Source organism: Antechinus flavipes, chromosome 6 (assembly GCF_016432865.1).
Source record: "Antechinus flavipes isolate AdamAnt ecotype Samford, QLD, Australia chromosome 6, AdamAnt_v2, whole genome shotgun sequence".
NCBI lineage: Eukaryota > Metazoa > Chordata > Mammalia > Dasyuromorphia > Dasyuridae > Antechinus > Antechinus flavipes.
The window spans coordinates 137149946-137171948 of NC_067403.1; the positions used below are offsets into that span (position 1 = coordinate 137149946).

Sequence of the window (22003 nt, forward strand, 5' to 3'; positions counted from 1 at the left end):
GCAAAAGAACTATGGGAAATGAGTGTGAACCACAACATAGCATTTGCACTCCTGTATTTGTCCTCTTACATTTTTGATTTCCTTCTCAGGTTATTTTTACCTTATTTTTAAATCTGGTTTTTCTTGTACAGCAAAATAACTATGTGGATATGTATAGATATATTGTGTTTAACATATACTTTAACAGATTTAATATGAATTGATCTACCTGCCATCTAGGGAAGGGGGAGGAGAAGGGGGAGGGGGGAGTTGGAACAGAAGGTTTTACAAAGTTCAATGCTGAAAAATTACCCATGCATATATCTTGTAAATAAAATGCTATAATTAAAAAAAAAAAGACAGTTATTCAGCTCTCAGAGAGGGAATGTTGACTTTGTCTATTCACCATGACCCTTTTAATTTTATATGAGACTTTGTACTGAGGTACTCTCATTTTATGTAAGATTTCATGAAAAGAGATAGTCTGACAGTTTCTCAAGATAAGATTAAATTGAAGTCAATTCTTCTAGAATCTTTAATTTTCATTACTGAAGATTTATTCCTTTTCTGCCTTTCCTCCTTTTATCTCTCTCTCCCTCATTCCCAGTCAATCAATAAGTATTATTGCTATTATTTAGTGTATAAGTCATGTCTAGCTCTTTGTGACCCCATTTGGAGTTTTCTGAAAAAGATACTAAAATGGTTTGCTTTTTCCCTCTCCATTTTATTTTATAGATGAGAAAATTGAGACAAATAGGGTTGTGACTTGTCCATGCATACAGCTAGTCAGTGTCTGAGGTTAGATTTCAACCCAGGTAATTATGAGTCTAGGCCTGATGCTGTATTCCCTATGCTACTTACCTATTCACTAAGCAATTAATAGCTGCCAGATATTGTGCTAAGCACTAGAAATTTCAAAAAAGATCAAAATTCAAAACAAAACAAAATAGTTTCAGTTCTCAGAGAGCATACATTTTTTTTTAATGCTAAAACAGTCAATACTTTTATTTTACACACCACAATACAACTATAAACTGAATTTCCAGCCCACTTGCCCTTTTTAAATTGTTTCTTCTTACCTGTTTAAAAACTGACCCTGGAGCACTTTGAAAAAAAAGAAAAACTGCTAGCTAACAATCATGACAAAATGCTCTAACTCTACAAAAGAGAACAAAGTAAGAATTCTGAAGTTCCACTTTACACTCAATAAGACTGAAAAAGATGACAAAAGATGAAAATGACCAGTGGGATGGAAGTACAGTAGAAAAGATAGGCACACCAATGCACCTTTGGTGGAGCTGTGAATTTGTCTAATAGTTCTGAAAAGTGATTTGGAATTACTCTAAAAAGTCATTAAAACTTACCTGTCTTTGACTCAGTGATACCACTATTGACAAGAAAAGCAAATATAAAGGGGGAAATCCCATATATGCAAAAAATATTTATAGCAGCACTTTTTATAGTAGCAAAGAACTACAAGCAAACAATGCTCATCAATTGACAAACATCAAATGAATAACATCTGGTACATGAAAGCAGTGAAATATTTTTGGCCTGTAAGAAATGAATATGGAAAAGTCAGAAATTTGGAAAGGCTAGTATGAACTAAAGGTAGAGCAGAAACAAGAAAATAACTTACCCAACCACCACAACATAAAGACTTCGAAACTCTGATCAATGCATTATGCAACTGTGACTTCAGAGGACAAGTAAAGTGTTTTCTTCTCTTTGGCAGAGAGGTTTTAAATTACAGATGCAGAAGAAGGAAAATATTTAGATTTTTCCAATGTATAATTATTTTTAATGTGCTTTCCAGTATAGTAGGAGAAGGGGAATCATGGGGAAATGACAGTAATATAAGAGTGTCAACATTTCAAAAGGATAAGTAGCAGGCAAAAGAATGCTTGAGACCTAGCACCATGATATTTTGGTGAAATAGAACAAAGAATAGAAAACGGAGAAATGGGTTCCTTTATATTTTTTTCTATTTTATCTGTCAAGTTGGGGCATTGCTGAGCAAATGGACACCATCATAAGATGAGGAAGGAAGCTCATCAATGGAGGACCAAGTATCATATATAATAATGGATGAGTAGAGAACAAGTTGGGAGGAAATCTTCCCTGCTGAAATGCAGTAGTAGTTTTATTGTGCTATTATTATCACTATTGTAACATAGCTAGAAAATGCCTGATGCTGTATTTGAACTGATTTTTTTTCTGACTTGCTCTGTCCAAGGTATTTTTGGAATATACTGCCTGGGTGTATTCACTCTCTTCACTGTAGCTCTTAATAATTTGTCCACATATAATGCTCAAGATACTTTTATCCAGATAAAATGTGATCCAGCTCTTTAGAGAGTTACTCAGCAGGGATGTTAAAGGATACTGCACCTTAACAGTGACAAGATGAGGACACGTCCCTGCCAACTGCCTAAAACAACTGACCAATTGTGGGAGGGACAGGAGAAGAAAGGAGACAGGGAGATAGGGATCAGGAGAGAAAGGGAGAGAGAGCCAAGAGCATACATAATAATGGAGGACTAAATAACCAGGTATGTACAAAATATAATAACAGCTAACATTTCTGTAGCACTATATACCAGACAATATGCATATACAATTATTATATTATTTGATTCTCACAACAACCCTGGGAAGTAAGTGCTATTATTATCCCCATTTCATAGATGATGAAATTGAAGTTAAATATTTGCCCACTGTCATATGGTTAGGAAGTACCTGAAGCTGGATTTGAACTAATTTCTTTCTGATTCCAGGCCTAGCTTTATCCACCATAATACCTAGCTGCTCTAATTATTTATAAGAAATAAAACTAAAATAGTCTGAGAAGGGAAGATTATTATCCCTTGAGGTGGATAGGACTAGGAAAGATCTAAGGGATGGATGGCAGCCAATACAAATGGTCTCTTAGAGATGGAAATTGCTCACAGAACTTCAAGTAGAACCTGGCCATTGACCACAACACAGGGACATTGACCATAACCTTCCAATAACTTAGACAATTGTTCAAAATGTACTATGTCTGAGATATATTACCCTGTGGTCATCTTGGTATTGAGTCTCTTCACACCTAGACAGGCAAATCTTTTGTGTTATTGTCTGACATTGCCTATTGTCTGACCTGTACTTGAAACCTATGGTCCAACTACATAAAGGATTGTAATGTAAAGGAGGTCTACATTTAAATGGTCCTTTTTGGCTCAGAGAAAATAACTAGAAGCTATGGGCTAAAGTTGTAACAAAGCCTATTTTAGGCTAGATATCAGAAAAATTATTAACAATTAAGGATATCCAGAAGTAGAAGATCAGCATTATATAGTGGAAAGAACATAAGATTTGGAGCCACAAGAAATGAATTCAATCCTCAGCTTTACTCCTAAAAGTCTATGCTCTACTAAGGCAGGAAGAAATTTTTATCTGGATCAGCAAAGGAATCATCCAAGGAATCATCCATTCTGATAAAAACATTAATCATAAAAGTATAAAGTTATCAGTAGTTTTATCTGAAAGAAAACAGGAATACAACTGTTGAACTAAATGCAAAATTCTCTGAAAATTGTTGTTTCTTCAATGATTATGATCTCTTTACTAAAAAAAGGAAAGGGACCTGTATGTGCCAAAATGTTTGTAGCAGCCCTGTTTGTAGTGGCTAGAAACTGGAAACTGAATGGATGCCCATCAATTGGAGAATGGCTGGGTAAATTGTGGTATATGAATGTTATGGAATATTATTGTTCTGTAAGAAATGACCAACAGGATGAATACAGAGAGGCTTGGAGAGACCTACATGGACTGATGCTAAGTGAGATGAGCAGAACCAGGAGATCATTATACACTTCGACAATGATATTGTATGAGGATGTATTCTGATGGAAGTGGATTTCTATGACAAAGAGACCTAACTGAGTTTCAATGGATAAATGATGGACAGAAACAGCTACACGCAAAGAAGGAAAACTGGGAAACGAATGTGAACTATTTGCATTTTTGATTTTCTTCCCGAGTTATTTTTACCTTCTGAATCCAATTCTCTCTGTGCAACAGGAGAACTGTTTGGTTCAGCGAATATGTATTATATCTAGGATATACTGCAACATATTTAACATATATAGGACTGCTTGCCATCTTGGGGGGGGGGTGGAGGGAGGGAGGGGAAAAAACGAAACATAAGCGAGTGCAAGGGATAATGTTGTAAAAAATTACCCTGGCATGGATTCTGTCAATACAAAGTTATTATTAAATAAAATAAAATTAAAAAAAAAAAACAAAAAAAAAACATAGTAGATTACTTGCAGTCTAGGGGAGATGGTGGGGAGAAGGGAGAGGGAAAAAAATTTGGAACACAAAGCTTTGTAAGGGTGGATGTTGAAAACTATCTATGCATGTTTTGAAAATAAAAAACTTTATATATTAAAAAAATAATTATGATCTCTTTTTAAAGGGGGAAGGTAATTGTAGTTGTTTTTCTTTGGAAGGATATGCCCTATTTTAAGGGGGAAATGAGACATCAAAAAGTTATAAGAGACATCAAATATCTCTTGCAAAACAACAATTTAACAAATTAAGAAAAATGTGAATCCTATTCCCAAAGGAGTTAAGTGCTTGGCTGAGTAGCTGGATTTGGGGTAGGGAGGAGGAAGGAGAGCGGAATGGGGGAAAGGGGGTACTTTTGTTTTATGTTCAGAAAAAAAGGAAATTCAATATATGGTCAGAAACCTCATGCAGATTTTTTCCAATTGTCATGATAGAGTTCCTGGCTAGAAAGACTAATTGCCGTTCTAGCTCTATAGATCACTACTCTTTAAAGCTAGAAGTACTTATTAGAAATTATCACCATATATTGTTTAAAAAAACACTCACTATTAGAGATCTACATGTGTACTTGAGCTCTCTTTTGGGATAGGCTGGTAATGTGTGGAGGTAAAGGGAGAATTAAATTATAATGATGCTCTAAGATGATTTTTCCTAAAGTGCAAAACTCCAATATTTCTGAAAACTTTGAAAACTAAAGGCAACAAAAACTACTGACTGACTTGGATAGTATGTTCATCTGTGAGGGGAAAATCATAAAAAGGGGGAAAAATAGGAAGATATAGAAAAGAAGAAGGAAGTGCTGAATCTGAGAAAGCCAAGAAAGCATCAACTATGACATGAAATGTGATTCTAAGATAAATGGACAAAAGCACAAATTTATTATAAGGTTTTTTTGGCTGCAAGCACTTTCCATTCATGAGAGTCTTGGGAGATAGCACAGGTGTCACTTACCTTTTATAGATGATGCAACTGAAGTTAAGGTCACATGGTTAAAAAGTATGAGAAATGAGATTCAAATCCTTGCTCTTCAGAATCTTTGGCTGATATTCCTTCTACCACATGCTACTTAAAGCAATGCACAAAAATGATCTTCTTAGAAGATCACAGATATTAGAAATTATTCTGTCTAGCTCTTAGTTTTCAAATGAGGAAATTGAGGTGCAGAGAGGGGAAGTGACATTGAACCTTATGTGATTGGAAATGTGTCTTAATATGCAATTCAATTCAGGATAGAAAATACAATATTTTTAAAAATTCCTTTTGGTGTTTTAACTAGCAGAAATTAAACTAATAAGGAATTTCTTAAGTGCTATAAATCCTATTTTCAATGAACCTCAGAAAAAAAGTGAAATGCAATAATAAAGGGTCAGAGTAATAAGTTTTTGTATTTTATTATAATATAAGAAACTACAAAACATTTTTTTCTGCAAATACAAATTTGCATTCAGATTTAACTATTTCAGAAGTCATTTATATAGTAATCAAAGTCTTTTTTATTTATTTATTTATTTTTGTCTTATTTTGTAACTCAATGTTTGTTTAAGACAGTGCCTAGTCAGACATTGATAATGCTTGTTGACTGAGTGACTCAAAAGTACTTTAGGCTACAAGATGGGTTTGTTCTTATATAGGTGCAATAAATGGTCAAATTGTCAAGTGAATATTTTTTTTTGTCTTTGTAAACAACATGATGATTTAAATTGATTAATAGCCTTTTGGCTATTCCTAGCTCTGCTTCTTTAACTCAATCTTATAGTCCAAATCTATTCTTTTTAAATTTCTATTTGAATTACATTTTGCCTCATATATTCTCAGACAACTTATGCTTGTACCTCCTATTCAGGAATATGATGTGTATCCTATTTTTGTTCCAACAAGGAAATATCAGTCATTCCTTTTATTTTATTTTGGACATATCTCAGCAGGATAGATTTTCAGTGAATTCTTACCGGCAATCATTAAATAGATGAAGCTACTCTAGGGATTAGAGATCTCAAAACCTATGTAGTAAAATTTCTAATCATTTGAGTTCCTGGCTACAACTACCATTTTGTCAGAGCTCATTAAAACTTGTCTATTGCTCAATAGTCTTTCTAATGTCTAATAATAAAGTTCCTAAAAATGGAAATTTTTCCCATTGTTTCTTCATTATTCTTCATTATTCTTATTTATTCATTATTCAATATTAAAACAATAATTAACATTAAGGTTTTGTAGAGTGATTAGTACTATATAAGAGATATATTTAATACCATATTAACATTGTTTTTCTAGTTTGATTCGTGAAATGTTTTGGTTATTTATTTGACTGACTTTATTTCTTCCCCAGATGCATTTGATAATCTAACCATAATTCCTAATTTTTAAAAAATTGTTGACAGGCCTACCCTTGTAGCAGTGATAAAGAATGTGAAGTTGGACGATATTGCAACAGTCCCCACCAGGGTTCTTCAGCCTGCCTAGTGTGCCGGAGAAAAAAGAAACGCTGCCATAGAGATGGCATGTGCTGCCCCAGCACCCGTTGCAACAATGGTACATGAATAGGCTTTTCTCCTAGCACTCCTCTTCTCTTTCCACATGTCCTAAAGATTTTATTGCTAAGGAATCATGGATTTAAAGGTTGGGCAATTCCTCCTTTTAGTCAAAAACCTAGGATGGGAAAAATAGAATGTATTATTGTTATTATACTTCTATAAATTAAATATTATATAAAATAACACATACAATATAATGTAAATATTGTATGTCATTAATATATTGTTCTTAGTATATAATCAATAGCTATAGCTATTAGTTTTTACTTAGCTTAAAACTGCACTAAAACTTTGTGTGTAGGTAGGTGAGTGAGGGGCCTGTGTACTTAAAGTTTGCAAAACACTTCATATAAGTTATCTCATTTGAGTTTCATAGCTCTGTAAGGCAGATGTTGCTATTGTTCCCATTTTACAGATGAGAAAACAGGCTGAGTGAATTAAGTAATATACCCAGAATCACATATTGTTAGTGTCTGAATAAGGATTTGAACTCAGGCTTTCCTAACTCTCAAATCCAACATTTATCTTTCCTCAGTGCCAACTAGGTACCTAGTTTATTTGTCTAAATGTGTTAGAAAGAATTTACCTGAAATTTACTTTTCTTGGACATTGGTAACTGGAGATGGGAAGAACAGAATTTAAATATGGCCTCAGATACTACCTGTATGACCCTGGGAAAGTCACTTAAATGCTTTCTGCCTCAGTTTCCTCCACTGTAAAATGGGAATAATGACAACATTTACCTTGCGGGATTGTTGTAAGGATCAAATGAGATAATATTTGTAAAAATTACTTAGCACAGTGCCTGGCACATAGTAGGTACTATAGAAATGCCTGTTCCTTTCCCTTTGTGTTGCTTCTCTAATTATTCATTTCATATGCACAGCTAAATGTGCTTTTCAATTAAAAAGGCTTAAATAACAGTTATGTGTGGAGAAGAATCAAAGGATCTAGGTTTCTAGATCCTTTCTAGGATTAAGAATATTTATAAATTAAAGAAAATAAGCAAGGTCTGATGAAATCATTTATAAATGATTTATAAATGAGCTCAAGGATAAACATTCCTTGAACTCAGCAAAAATTATAGGACAGGGCTCACAATATATGTTATTCCCAGATCAGAAGCCTGATTACTTTAAGATAATAATAATAGTAATATTATTAAGAATAAAAATTGACATTATTAATAATATAAACATCTGTAATTTATACATCTCTTTAAGCTTTACAAAGTGTTTTATGTTCATTTCCTCATTTGAGTCTCAAAATACCCAGGCCTATATTTCTCAATGAATTTCCTTTGTGATAATCTATTCTATTTAAAGGAGTGGAAAGGACTCACAAAAAATAAGAATCAATAATATACAAATTATTCATCTTTGGCCTTGGAAAGTAATCAAAGACATACACGGATGAACATATTTATACACAGCCCTATGCTATGGCTATCCCTGTGATCTGGGATGATGTGCTTTGCTAACATCTATAGTCAATATAAAGAAGGAGATGCACAAATTCTTCACAAAGTTGTTGATACACTCACTGAAGTTTGAAAAGTGACCTGGAATTATAGATCATATAGGACTTTAGAGAACATCTAAGCCAATTTCTCTTAATAGATGAGGACAATGAGACTTATAGAGATTAAATGATGTGTCCAACACGTGAATCATAAGTTTGGGAAGTGAGATCCTCTGACTCCAAAGAAAGCTCATTCTAGTCTATAACATACTATAGACTAGACATATATTGTTTGCAGAAGACAGGCAATTGAGCAAATTTGGAATAAAACTCTCTGTCAAGGCTTCTATTCTTCCTCCTTCTCTCCTCCTTTTCCTTCTTCCTCCCTTCCTTCCTTCCTTCCTTCCTTCCTTCCTTCCTTCCTTCCTTCCTTCCTTCCTTCTTTCCTTTCTCCCTTTCTCCCTTCCCTCCTTCCTTCCTTTCTTCTTTCTTTCCTTTTTATTGTCCCTTCTTTCATTTCCTCCTTAAAGCACAATCTAGGCAAAAAGCATATGCTTAATAAGAGATTGTTGTTCATTCAATGAAGAATGTCATTTTTTTTTATCAATTCCCCTCCCCTATTTTTAATGTTACAATGTAGTGTGCTTCCTAGAGCCCCCAAATTGGGGTAACAAAATGTACCATCGCTTTCTATCTTCATCCACACTGGGATGATTAAAATATCCTGCTTTCTAGAGCCTTCAAATTGGGGTGACAAAATATGCCATCTGGACTAGCTCTCTGGAGGACTCCGGACCAGCCCGAGTCCTTGGTCTTAGTGGAGGAGTGATAAAGGCAGAAGACTCATGAGTATGGTCAAAGATGGAGTTCATTTATTTCAAGTCCTCTCAGTGCCAACTACATGTGTACAACTGTAGAACCATTACATCATCCCATCACCACAGCACACTGCACATGTGTTAATTATAAGCACCTTGATATTGATATGTAAATTCCTCTTACTTTAAGTATCCCTTGCTTCAAATAGTACACAGGATGTCACACCCTCCCTGACTTCTCAGGAAGACTGAGAGCCCTTAGGGGAGATAGGGGAGCCAAACCAGACATTGTCAGCAGGTTCCCTCTGGGCGGAAGGGTCTTATACCTTACCCAGAGTTCCCTTACTATCTGCGGCCCTCTACATTATATGACTTGATAAAGAAATTTAAAAAATCACTAGTGAGTATAGATGAATTAATTTAACTTCTCCCATCATTCTTTCTAGGTATCTGTATCCCAGTTACTGAAAGTATATTAACTCCTCACATCCCAGCATTGGATGGCACACGCCATAAAGATCGCAATCACGGTCACTATTCACATCATGACTTGGGCTGGCAGAATCTTGGAAGATCAAATTCTAAGCTTTCACACATAAAAGGTTGGAGTACAAAAGTTTGTTATAGGTTGTCTGTTTGTTTTTACTTTATATCAGACTTAAATAAAAAAACACTTACAAGTCTGCACAAGATTTCCTCTCCTACCAGTCCCCATGATTTGCATTTGTAGAAATCTTTCAAGGTCCAACTGAAGTGACATTTCTTCTCTTGCTATTATGCCTGTGAGAAGTAATACTTCCTTCAGTATGCACACGGTTCTTTGTTTAAATTTCTTTTCACTTGTCTCATTCTACCTTTTCTTATAGCCATATAAGGTTCTAACATCTTGATTATTAGCTTGTTGAATGAAAAAAATGTATTATGTTTTCTCTTTATGTCCTCATTGACAAGCTTAGTATCTTGGACATTTATGAGTGTAGAGAAATAAAGTTTGTCATCTATTCTGCAACTTATAGTATTAGCTGGTTATCTTGAGTAACACCAATCAATTAAAAGAAAATATTATGTTATATATAAATGTATTGGAATACTATTGTGCTATAAGAAATGATGAACATGATGATTTCAGAAAAAAAAAACTTGAAACAATATGACTAATAGAGAAATTTTACTATGCCATATTGTTTACCATCTTAGGGATAGAGAAAATGAGGGAAGAAATAAGAAAATTTGAAACTCAGAATTTTTAAACAAATGTTGAAATTTGTCATTATGTGTAATTAGAGAAAATACTACTTAAAATAGAGAAAGAAGCACATATTACACAATTACCATATGCCAGGAACTGTGTAAGCATTGAGATACTTAAACAATGAATAAAGCAATTCTTATTCACAAGGACTTTAGATTTTAATGGAGAAGACAATAATAGCATGCATAAATATATACAGAATAAATGCCATGTGAATTTGTTGTCATTGTTACATTATTTTGGTCATGGTCAACTCTTCATGACTCCATTTGTTTTGTTTTAGGGTTTTTTTGCAGACACTAGAGTGGTTTCCCATTTTCTTCTCTAGTTCATTTTACATATGAGAAAACTGAGGCAAACAGGTTTAAATGATTTATCCAGAGTCACAAAGCTAGTTAGTGTCTGAAGTTGGAATTGACTCAGGAAAATGAGTCTCCTTGTTAAGACAGCTATATGATACAGTGGTAGATGTGAAGTCAAAAAGATTCATCTTCATGAGTTCAAATCCAAGCTCAGACATTTACTAATTCTATGACTCTGGGTCAAGTTTGTTTGCCTTAGTTTCTTCATCTATAAAACAAGCTGTTGAAAGAAATGGGAAACCATTCCTATATCTTTGCCAAGATTCTGAGTGTGGTCCTGAATACATAACTGAACAAAAAATTGTTAAATGTGTATTTACTGACTAATAAATGTCTGTTTCATTAAGTTGAATTGAAAATAGACTATAGAAAAATATTGTTTTAGAATTTAAGCACATAATTTATAAAGATCATCTGATATTTTCTAATGGCAAGATTTCAATCTCATTTTATTAATATTAATTTTCCATTTACAAAACATAAGCAATAACAATTGGACATAGGGGGAATCAGTACTCATGCTCCATCAATAGATCATCCCTTTGCCAAAGCATTGCTGAATAAAGGCTATCGTATTCTTTCTCTGTAACTCTCCTTTTTTCCAAGCTAAGTAAGGACCACCTAGAATAACATTTGTTGAATTTTTTTTATTTCAGTAAACTTCCTAATTTTTCATATATATCTTTTTTGAGATAGAGAGATAGAGAAATAGAGGGGGTGCAGTACTGGGTAGGAAGTAAGGAGTGGGGAGAAGAGATATTCTTAAGTGACAATATTTGGCAGCATTTCTAGTTCTTCAGGAAATTGTCCCTAAACCATATTATAGGATGGTTTACTTCTGGTAAGATTTCATGTAATGTAGCAAATTGAGCACTAGAAGTTGAGTCAGGAGACCGAGGTTTAAAGCTCATAAATGGCATTTGTTTTTTCTGTGGCCAAGTCAAATGGGAACTTAACTGAGTTTCAGTTTTCTCATCTGTAAAATGGGAATAATGACATTTACTTTATATATTTCACATTATTTGTGTGAGAAAAACTGCTCTATAAATTTTAAGGCAACAATAGGAGTTGTGATGTTAAATGGACGGCACCTCTTCACCTCAGGAATTCCCTTGGCCTCATCCCTATATTTCCAAATTTTTCTTATAATAGGTATATAGCATCCTTATTCATGAAATACAGAGCTGATATGAATAATGGAAATAATGATTTGGAAATGAAGTTTTGGAATTATCTGTGAATGTTAAAGTTTTGCCAGTCTCATTTTTTATTGAAGTTTCCAATGAAGCATAACATTGACTGTTTTGAGTTTCAACTATTTTTTATATTTTTGACATTAGGAAATGATAAGAATAAAAGCAATATGGAAAAGGAGTAAGAGTGGGATAGGGTAAAGACTTGAATATTTTACAAACAGAATTGTCAGCTCTATAGTCAAAAGCTGACAGTGATGGATTTTCAAGAGTAAAGATGGGGAAAATATGCCAAATTATTTAAATAACAAGAAATATTCATGTGGAAAATATTGTGTATAAGAATATTTAAGAGGCTTCCAAAATAATTTATTTAATGTTATAGTGTCCTAGGTTTGGAGCTGGAAGGAATTTTAAAGACCATTATTCAAACTTCCTCCTTTTAAAGATGAGGAAACTGAGATTCATAACATGCTCCCCTCCTTTCCTCCCCCCCCCATCCCCACCCCCCAGATAGGAAACAATCAGAGATGGGAGTTGAACGCAAATCTTATTCTTGAATTAGAGTTTTTGCCATTGTACCATGCTGTCTGATTTGAAAAAATTGTTATCAGAATGAGGAAATAGCAATCATCTGTTTATCTCCTCAGGACATGAAGGAGATCCCTGCTTAAGGTCTTCAGACTGCATGGAAGGATTTTGCTGTGCCCGTCACTTCTGGACCAAGATTTGCAAACCAGTGCTACATCAAGGGGAGGTGTGCACTAAGCAACGGAAGAAGGGCTCTCATGGCTTGGAGATCTTTCAGCGGTGTGATTGTGCAAAAGGCCTGTCTTGCAAAGTATGGAAAGATGCTACCTACTCCTCCAAAGCCAGACTCCATGTGTGTCAGAAAATATGACTTGAAATGAGGAAAACATCCCTAGAAGACTGTGAATTTGTGTATTTAATGCTTTATGCCATGGTGGAAAAGGTAGATAACAAAGCTGAAGGGCTCAAATAAGGATTCTATAGATCACCAAAAAATGAAAAGAAACTAACCAATCACCAAAGTCCTTCAAAGTAGTTTGGAATGGTTGGCCAACATCCAATGCTGGAAAGTTTCCATTATGCATACTTTATGTAAATAATGTAAACATTTGTGAAAATGCTATTAAAAAAAAAGCATGGAGTGGAAAATTTTGACATTTATCATTTGTCTTCCCATAAATTTAGACTGTGCCAGAGAACAGGTTTCCATGAGGATGTTAATGATATTGAAACAGTAGATAAATTGAAGTTCTATGAAGCCAGATTTTATATGAAATATCATTCTTGAAGTCTATTTTAGTATCATGCCAGATGCTGGAAAATGACAAGAACTAGAGGAATGGTATAAATGGTAAACAGTATCTGAATTACATTCACAATCCAGTGTCCATAAGTACATAATTTTAGATAAAATATTGTACATGGTCCGATGTCAGAATCTTCTTTCTTCTTTCTTCTTCTCCTCCTTCTTCTCTTCCTCTTCTTCCTCCTCTCTTAGGAATCTGAGTTCCCACCCACACTTAAATAGAATGATTAAGATTTACAAATATTCCACACAATTGATAAAAAAAAAATACATATAATATACTGTTTGCCAATCTATATAACATTTGGGGTGTGTACAAATAGGCTTCTGTGAGTTTGGAGAAGTGAAAAAATGCAGCATTTCCATGAAATATTTCCTATGTATCAATTACATTTATATGCTGGCTTCTGCATGACTCCCCTTGTGTCTGATCTACCCTAACTGTTCAAAAATGATTATTTGAAGTAATTTATTTATAGGGAATGTTTAATGAGATGTATTTTCTTATAGAGATATTTCTTACAGAAAGCTTTGTAGCAGAATATATTTGCAGCCTGTTGACTTTGTAATTTAGGGGAAATGTATAAATAAGATTAAATATATTAAATTTCTCTTTTTCAAATATCACATCTACATTTTTGTGTGTTTTGATTAAAGAAAGCATTTTCATGTAATATGTTTCATGTAATAACTTTGGAGGTTATCTAATCTAACCTCCTGCTCAGGTACATGTACTTTCTTTATGTGCTTGCTATGACGACTATAAGGTCTTCACTTCAATAACCGCAAGGAGCAGAAATACATCATTCCTTAAGGTTTTCCATTCTTCTGTTGGACAAAGGCCAATGGCAAGGATATTCTCCATTGTCCTAAGCTAAAATATATCTACCTCTGATTTCTTCCCATAATGCTTGCCCTGCCTCAGTCAATAAGCAACAGACAAGATATCTGACCTGTGGCAGTCTGACAGGTATTTGAAGACAGATATCATATTCTCTTCAACATTTTCTTCTCTAGGCTAAACTTGGACAAATTTGAAAGCAGTGCTAACATGCTTATGGGGTTTGTTGCATAATCCTTACAGTGCAAAGGTGGGTTATATTTGTGTAAAGAAAGGTGTTACTTCCCAAGTAGCAAAAGAAGATTTGGCTGGATATAGAAAAATTAGTTTTTATAGAGTTGGGTAAATAAACTGATGGCAAGAGAATCAGCTGACAAGAGAGAAAGCTATTTCATCATTGCCTAAAGAAATGTTAATGATTCTCATTGGAAGACAGTTAAATTGTCCTTTAGAGCTATCTATATTGAGAAAAGTCCACTGAGAGTCACATATTTGTGTGTAGAGAATGGATTTTTAGGAAAAGAATTGAATAAGGCATACTAACTATACTAACTATATGAACATGAGAACAAGTCATTCTACTGCTAAGTGTCCCATGAGTTACTGATATACATTGATAGAGAGAGTTTCCACACTAAGAGTTCCTTATACTGATGAAATTATAGGTATAGATTATTTATGCTCCCATCCCATAGATCAATGCTTTTTGGTTTTCATATGGTTGCTGCTGATAATATTTAGACTGTTTTTCCCCACTCCCCAGTTCACCAGAATGCTAACCATGGATTGTCTTTTATATGAATAGTGACAAATATCCCTGCTATCCATTTTTTAGGAAAAGGAAGGATATCCTCAAAGAAGGTAGCAGCTAAAGTTTGATATGCCTCCAGTACTGATGAAATGTATGTGTCAACTCTTACTTTGGTATTAATTCCCTGGATAGAAAATGATAGTGATGATGAGGAGAAGAATGATGATGATGATGATGATAATGATAATGATGATTTATATTTGTAAGAAGAGAATTAGGAGAATTCAGTGAGACATCATGGAAAGAGCATTGCTTCAAGAGTCAAAGAATCGGGACTCAAATTCTCTCTGCATCTTACTATTTATGTTATCATAGGCAAGTCTCTTAATCTCTGCCTCTCAATTTTCTCATCTGTGAAATGGAAGGATTTTATTATGTGCTCTCTAATATCCCATCCCATATTATCTTGTTATTTAAAGAATCAATGAAAAAATATGCAAGACATGGTAAGATAGTTTTTCTCCTTCATTGGGCTTGATTTTTAACTAAAGCAGAGAAAGAACAGATTCTTCTCAGGAAATAACTGTGTGAATTACCTAGAATAAAATGAACATAGTTATGAACTTCTCATGTCAACTGACTTTAAAGATCAGAAAAAGGTTGCACAAAGAAATAAAAGGGTCAAGAAATAAATGATGAATAATATGAAATAATAATATTAGTTGATATATCTAAAATACATTGAAGTCTACAAGGTATTTTTCATGGCACCTTGTGAAGTAGATTGTATAGATATTATCTCCATTCTTGGCAAAAGGAAATTCAAGTTCAGAGCTCATGACAAGGCAATAATTCAAAACTAAGTATCCTAACCTGAAAGCTGACACAGCTTTGGAGTAAAAGCTCTCCTCCCCCCACTTCCCCACTCTTTACCAAACCACTGGAGTTAGATGGAAGGACAAACAAGATAGACTGGGATGAGAGAATGGTGAAAGAAAATGAAGAGAAAGATGGAAGCTCAGTTACTAGCATGGGGAACAAGAGAGTTGGTGGATGCTTTAAACAGGGAAGAGTAGTGGAAAAACTTCAAGATGAAATGAGAAGTTTAAATTTGATACAGGTGGCAATGGAGAGCCAAAGGAAGCCTGTAAGGATGAAAATGATAAAGTCACAGCAGTGGGTATCAGGAATTATTTTAACAGAAGTGTTTGACTAGGGCTCCGACTGACATCAAACTAATGAATGGTATTGAGAGGGTAATTTGCTAAAGTCAGCTTTTTCTAATTTTTGCCTTAAGTTACTGTGTCAGAAAGTAATTGGGAATTCTAGAGGAATATAAATATGAAAGTAAATTAAATTTCCACAAGATATCTATTTGACATCATGCCTCTCACACACGTCATGAAATCTGGCTGGGCACAATTTTTTAAACTTGTTGTGGATCAGTATTTCTGCAAGATGCTAAAGTTGTTTTATTGGTTCCACACCTTCCCATCTCCCTGCACCTGTTACTCTAGTCATTATTTTATATTTAATAGCTGGTTAGCCTCAAAAGATATGAACAGATGGAGGACATCAGATTAGCTAGGTTTGGATTTTTAAAAATGTCTTCAGCTCCTGCTATAGATTTTAAAAACTGTGGTTTCTTGGTTCTTTTTTTCCTACCTTATGTCTTGCTCCTCCCAGCTGCCTTCTTCTCTATGTCAAACAGTCACTCATTCTTTGGTCCCATTTTAGGCCATGGTTAAATCAAATTTAGATAATTGTAAATTCACAGCAGTATCTTTGAGACTCATGTAGTAATATTCAAGCTGTTTAACACATGTCTTTTGACTTCCCAAACCCCAAATGTGGCAATGCTGCCTTTTATAATGCCTAAGAGAAACCCACATTGAAACTTCTCCTTAAACTTTTTGTTAAGGGGGTCTTGAATATTATACAGAGGTGAAGGTAGGGGTAAACTTACAAGTATTGGGATGGGACCTTTAAAACCAAATGTTGGGTGTGGAAAAATGCTGGAATGCTATGAGAAAAGTCCCTTTTAATCAAAGAGGTGGAGACAGCTGGAGAGCGTGTGGGATTTGCTTCTTTAATGAGTATAAAGTTTCTCCAAATTTTGTCTGAATGTTACAGAAGAGAATTGGTATTTGTTAATTACATTGAAAAACAAGCACAGGAAAAGCTCACTCACTGTTAAGAATAGGTTAGGGGATGGGGATGGGGGGAAATGTACAAAAGGGAAGGAAAAGAAATGGCCCTGATCAAGGCAATCCTGGGAGGCTAGCTAGAGGGGAAGGAGGTAGGCACTAAATAGAATTCCTTTTTTTTTTTTTTTTTTTATGCATTTGGTTCAAAGGAATGCAACATCTGGCTTGAAATAGTCCAAGAAAAGGAAACATTTTCAGAAAGGGATACGGTTGGAATAAAACTAGTTGGTCTTAAGGAAATCTCAGAGAAACAAATCATTGTTGGTACTAAGGAAATCTAGTCAAAATTTTGATTCATTTGGGTTCTGTCTTCCTTTCTTCCAAGCATCTTCAGGAAGATATAGTGCCTACCTATCTTATTCAAAAGAGATCTACAGAGTATGAGTTCCACTGGAAAAAGTAATGTTAATAACAATAGCAGTAATTTTGAATTCAATCTTACTATATTAAAAGTGTTCTTGATGATGTGCAGGAATGAGATCCCCTCTGCTCTAAGACACTGGTTCAAAAGTGAAAGAATTCGAGGACCCCAAAATCTGTGGCAAAAAAAGGAAGTTTTATTTTTCACTAAGAGGCTTTCTCTTAGCGGGCACATTTTTGAATTGGCAAAAACCTATTTTATGAGAAAATCTGGGGTCAGTTTGAACTGATTATCAGACCAGGACCTTCCAATTAAATGAAAATCACTGAAGACTATTTCAGCCTGAATGGGGGATCTGGTCCCCCACCTTGCAAAGATCAATGGGGGGTGATTTGCCCAAGATTTACAAATGAATGATACTAGTTTAGAGAATATGGCTCTTGGTAGACTCTCTGGAGCCTGGGAGACCCCAATCTCTCTTCTTTTGCAGATCAAAAGGGACATAGTTTCAGTGATTATTTTACACAATTTTTATGGAGCTCACCCGCATCCTTCTCATATGCATTATTTTCCCATCAACAACCTTTATTGTCAGAAGATCCAATATTCAAGAAAGCAAATCATAATGGGCAGAGTAAATAATTTGCCTGAAAAGTTAGGCATCTAAAATAAGAATTCAAGTTATTTTTTTTTTCATTTGCAGACTCTTTTCATTATGCCATTCCATTAGGATCAAGTAGTTCCATTCTACTGAGGAAGATATGTGGGCTCTAATCCAGATTCTTCCGTTTACCTGCTAAGGCAAGAGGTTTCATTTCATGAGGCTTCAGTTTTCTCCTTTTGTAATGCCGAAGAAATGGAGGGAAGATAGAAATTAGAGAGTATTTGATATTTTATTTGAAAGGGAGAGATTAACTGGGACCAAATGGATCCATGACTTGGTCCCAGGGCTGAATGAGACTATCATCTCCAAGAATCCAGAAAACAATGTGAGTTCTCAATGACCTATATACACATGGCTCAGACTCAGGAAGTAGAACAAGGCAGAGGTGGATGCCAGGTGCTGAGAGCGGTGCAGACATGGGGAGAGGCATCTTGATAAGACGGTATCTGACATTCAGACAATTTGGAGTGGGGAGAGGCATTCTGATATTCTAAAACATAAGATCTTTTATCCTTATCAAATATTCTGATAAAGAAGGAGGGGAGGTTTTGCAGGACTGAGCTTTGAGCTGATAATTATAAACTGAAACAGAACAATTAGAGAAACCGAGGCAGGACAATTGAGGGGAATTGAGTCAGGATAATTAGGGAAACTGAGTCAGGATAATAAAAGAGAACTATGAACAACAACGTGGGGATTAGATTAAGGTCAACTAGCTCTAATAATCCACTCTGTTAAGTACTATTCTGCCCCATTGTATGCCATTTTTCCCCCAGTCATTTCCTTTTGCTATCCTAAGGTACAAGGAGAGTGGTGGGAAAAGCTTGGACAATTCACCCTGGATACCTCAGCCTGAGACCAACAGCTTTGTTACAAAAGTATGATGCTATCTTTTCAGAAGACAAACTACCATCTCCAATATTTGATTCTAGAAAATATTTAAAACATGAAAATTTAAATTACATAAAAGGAAAAGCATATAGTCACCAGCAGAACAACTGAAATGGCTCTCAATATTGCATATTTCCTGAAGGTATTTTGACAGTAAGATCATAGCTTAGAGTTACAACTGTGTGGAACAAGTGCTAGACCCCCTTTCCCAAAGTGACTAATCAGAGACATCTTCAGGTACAAAGAGAAAGGATGTATTTAGTCTCTGTAAGGAGAGGCCCAAGCACACCTGGGAGGCATCCCAGTTCCCACCATGTGCTCCTGGACCTGACAAACAAGAAGCTTGTCAGGGTTAAATGGCAAAAGACTCGATCCTTTTCATTGGATAGACTAAAAGGAAGTAACCATCCTTGATCAATGGTCACCAATGTCTGCTTTCTGTGGGTCACTGTCACTTCCTGTCACTTCCTGTAGCTGGCCTAGTCTTAAACTTTTAGAGACCTCTAGGCCCAGAGATCATGTGACTTTCTGCAACCTGAGGCCCAAGACTGGCTCTGGGAATGGGGATCATGTGACTTAAGCCTAAGGACTTTAACAGGGTCCTCAAACTATGGCCTGCAGGCCAGATGCAGCAGCTGAGGACGATTATCCCCCTCACCCAGGGCTATGAAGTTTCTTTATTTAAAGGCCCACAAAACAAAGTTTTTGTTTTTACTAAAGTCTGGCCCTCCCACAGTCTGAGGGACAGTGAACTGGCCCCCTATTTAAAAAATTTGAGGACCCCTGGACTGTAACCTATTCTATACAGAGTTTTTGAGAAATCTCCATGGGGTCCCATTCAGTAGGGCCTTAGAACCCAGCCAATGCAAACTTCTCTTTCATAGGTCAGAAAACAGATCCAACAATTGAAGTGACTTACCTAAGGTCTTATAAAATGTAAATTGCAGAGCAAGAATGTGAACCCAGTTGTTTTGAATTCAGACCCAACATTCTTTTCATTATACCACAGAGTCCAGAAGTTTCAAGTAAGTTTCACTTATAGATCAAAGTTGTAATTTTCAAAGAATTATCAAAGTAGAAGCAACCATAAAAACAATTCATTCTAAACCCCTTAATTGTACTGATTAAAAAAAAAAAAAAAAAGAAAAAAGATGAGGTCTGGAGAGGTTAAGTACTAAGTGAAGGGGGATATTAAAACAAGATACTTTAGATTTAAAACCAACACTACCAAAAATAGATTAATTGCAATGACTAGAGAATAAATGATTGTTTCCCTGTGCTCAGAAAAGAGCAGTGGGGGATGGGAGAGGGTAGATTCAAAAAAGAGGCATGGGGAGAAAGGATTGTTGTAAACAACAATTGCTAATGTCAATTATGATTAAGTTTTTCTTTTTTTTACAAAAAAAAAAAACAATTCAATGGAGATACAGGTATTTGGGCTGTGATTTTTAAAAATCTACAAAATAAACAATTGAATATGAGCTATACATTCTTTCCATTAGCTAATTCTGCTATTTTAAAACTAGTTTTCAAAATATACTACATTTGAGTTGCCAGACACATGTACACAGTCTATCCTATTCAAATGTAAGTGATCTTTATTCCCAATCATCCCTTTTTAAAGATAGAGATCCAAAATAAGAAACTGACTTTGGTTCAGCCAGGACTAAAACTAATATACTGCAAATTCACACCTGTGCTTTCACCCCTGGGTCAGGCTTCCTCTTTAACAGCTTTTTATGCTTACCATGTTTCTCATTAGTTTGGGAAGTGTAGCCTAGGAAACTCTGCAGCTTCAGTGAAGTGGTGATTCTCACTGTAAACCATAAACTAAGAACTTAAAAAAAAATTGAGAGACTTAGAAGGATTTTATTTTATTTGCTTCTTTTTCAATTTAGTCAAGCAATGTGACTTTTCAAGGATATGAAAGGGAATTTTGAGAAGTGAATTTTATATGTTCTCCTTCAAATGGAAATAGTAAGAAAAAGTATATAGGTGGGGGAAAGTCAGTTAAAGAAAATGAGGTTGTTACATGAGCCAAAGACAAGTGAGTAGAGGATTTAGGTAAATAGAAATAACCTTTAACTTTTGGGATGAATTTCAGTGAAAGTACACAATATGGAAATGCTTTATCGAATCCTCTTTGTTTCACTGATCATCTCTTATTTAGGTGACTTGCCCAAAGTTGCACAGGTAGTGATAAAGGTAGGATTTGAAACTAGGTAGGTTCTCTGACACTAGATTCAGTGACCTAAGCCAAAGAACACAAAATAGTTGACTTAGACACTTTGTCCCCTCATATATACATAAGCCTATGCACAGATTCTTAATTCAATAACTCAATCAGCCATGCTACAGTGCAAAGTGAAATAATTATAGAGTTCACATGTTTTCTCCAGTGTTTGGAATCTAGGTTGCACAGAGATTAGATATAGAGTCAGGAAGATCTAAGTACAAATCTAGTCTCAGATACTTTCTAAAGGTATGACCTTGAATAATCATTTAAATTCTGTCTGCTTCACTTCTTCCTTCTGTAAAATGGAAATAATAATAAGATCTCCCTATGAGGGTTATAGTAAAAGTCAAATGAGATATTGTATGTAAAGTGTTTTGAAAACTTTAAAGTGCTATGTAACTGCTGACTATTAATATCTAGGCAAGACACTTTGCTTCTCTGGGCCTTAGTTTCTTCCTCTTGTAAAACAAAGGCTTACAATTGGTGGCTTGAAGTCCCCTTCCAACTCAAAATCACCATCATTGTTCACATTTCTATAGTACTTCAAGATTTGCAAAAGCTATTTTTTAGATATAATATCTCATTTGATCCTTACAACAATCCTGAAAATTCATTTGTCACCATTTTACACATGAAACAACTGCAATTCAGAGGTTAAATGTCATGTTCATGAGCACACATCTGCTTTGGGTTAGTATTGGGATTTGAACCAGTCTTCATGTCCAGAGCTCAATTCACTATGCTCCTCTGCCTCCCTTAGCATCTCCTTTTTCTTTTCTTCT

General features: G+C 34.9%; 1 protein-coding gene across 2 annotated transcripts in view; it reads left to right on the forward strand.

Annotated features, from left to right (window-relative positions):
- Positions 1-13897, forward strand: part of DKK2 (dickkopf WNT signaling pathway inhibitor 2) — a 169671-nt gene extending 155774 nt beyond the window's left edge. For both annotated transcript variants that reach the window (XM_051965261.1, XM_051965262.1), the window contains exons 2-4: positions 6696-6846; positions 9574-9729; positions 12585-13897. In XM_051965261.1, the coding sequence (XP_051821221.1) occupies positions 6696-6846; positions 9574-9729; positions 12585-12835 (558 nt within the window). In that variant the 3' untranslated portion in view covers positions 12836-13897. The remainder of the gene's footprint in view (positions 1-6695; positions 6847-9573; positions 9730-12584) is intronic.
- Positions 13898-22003: the final 8106 nt, after the last annotated feature.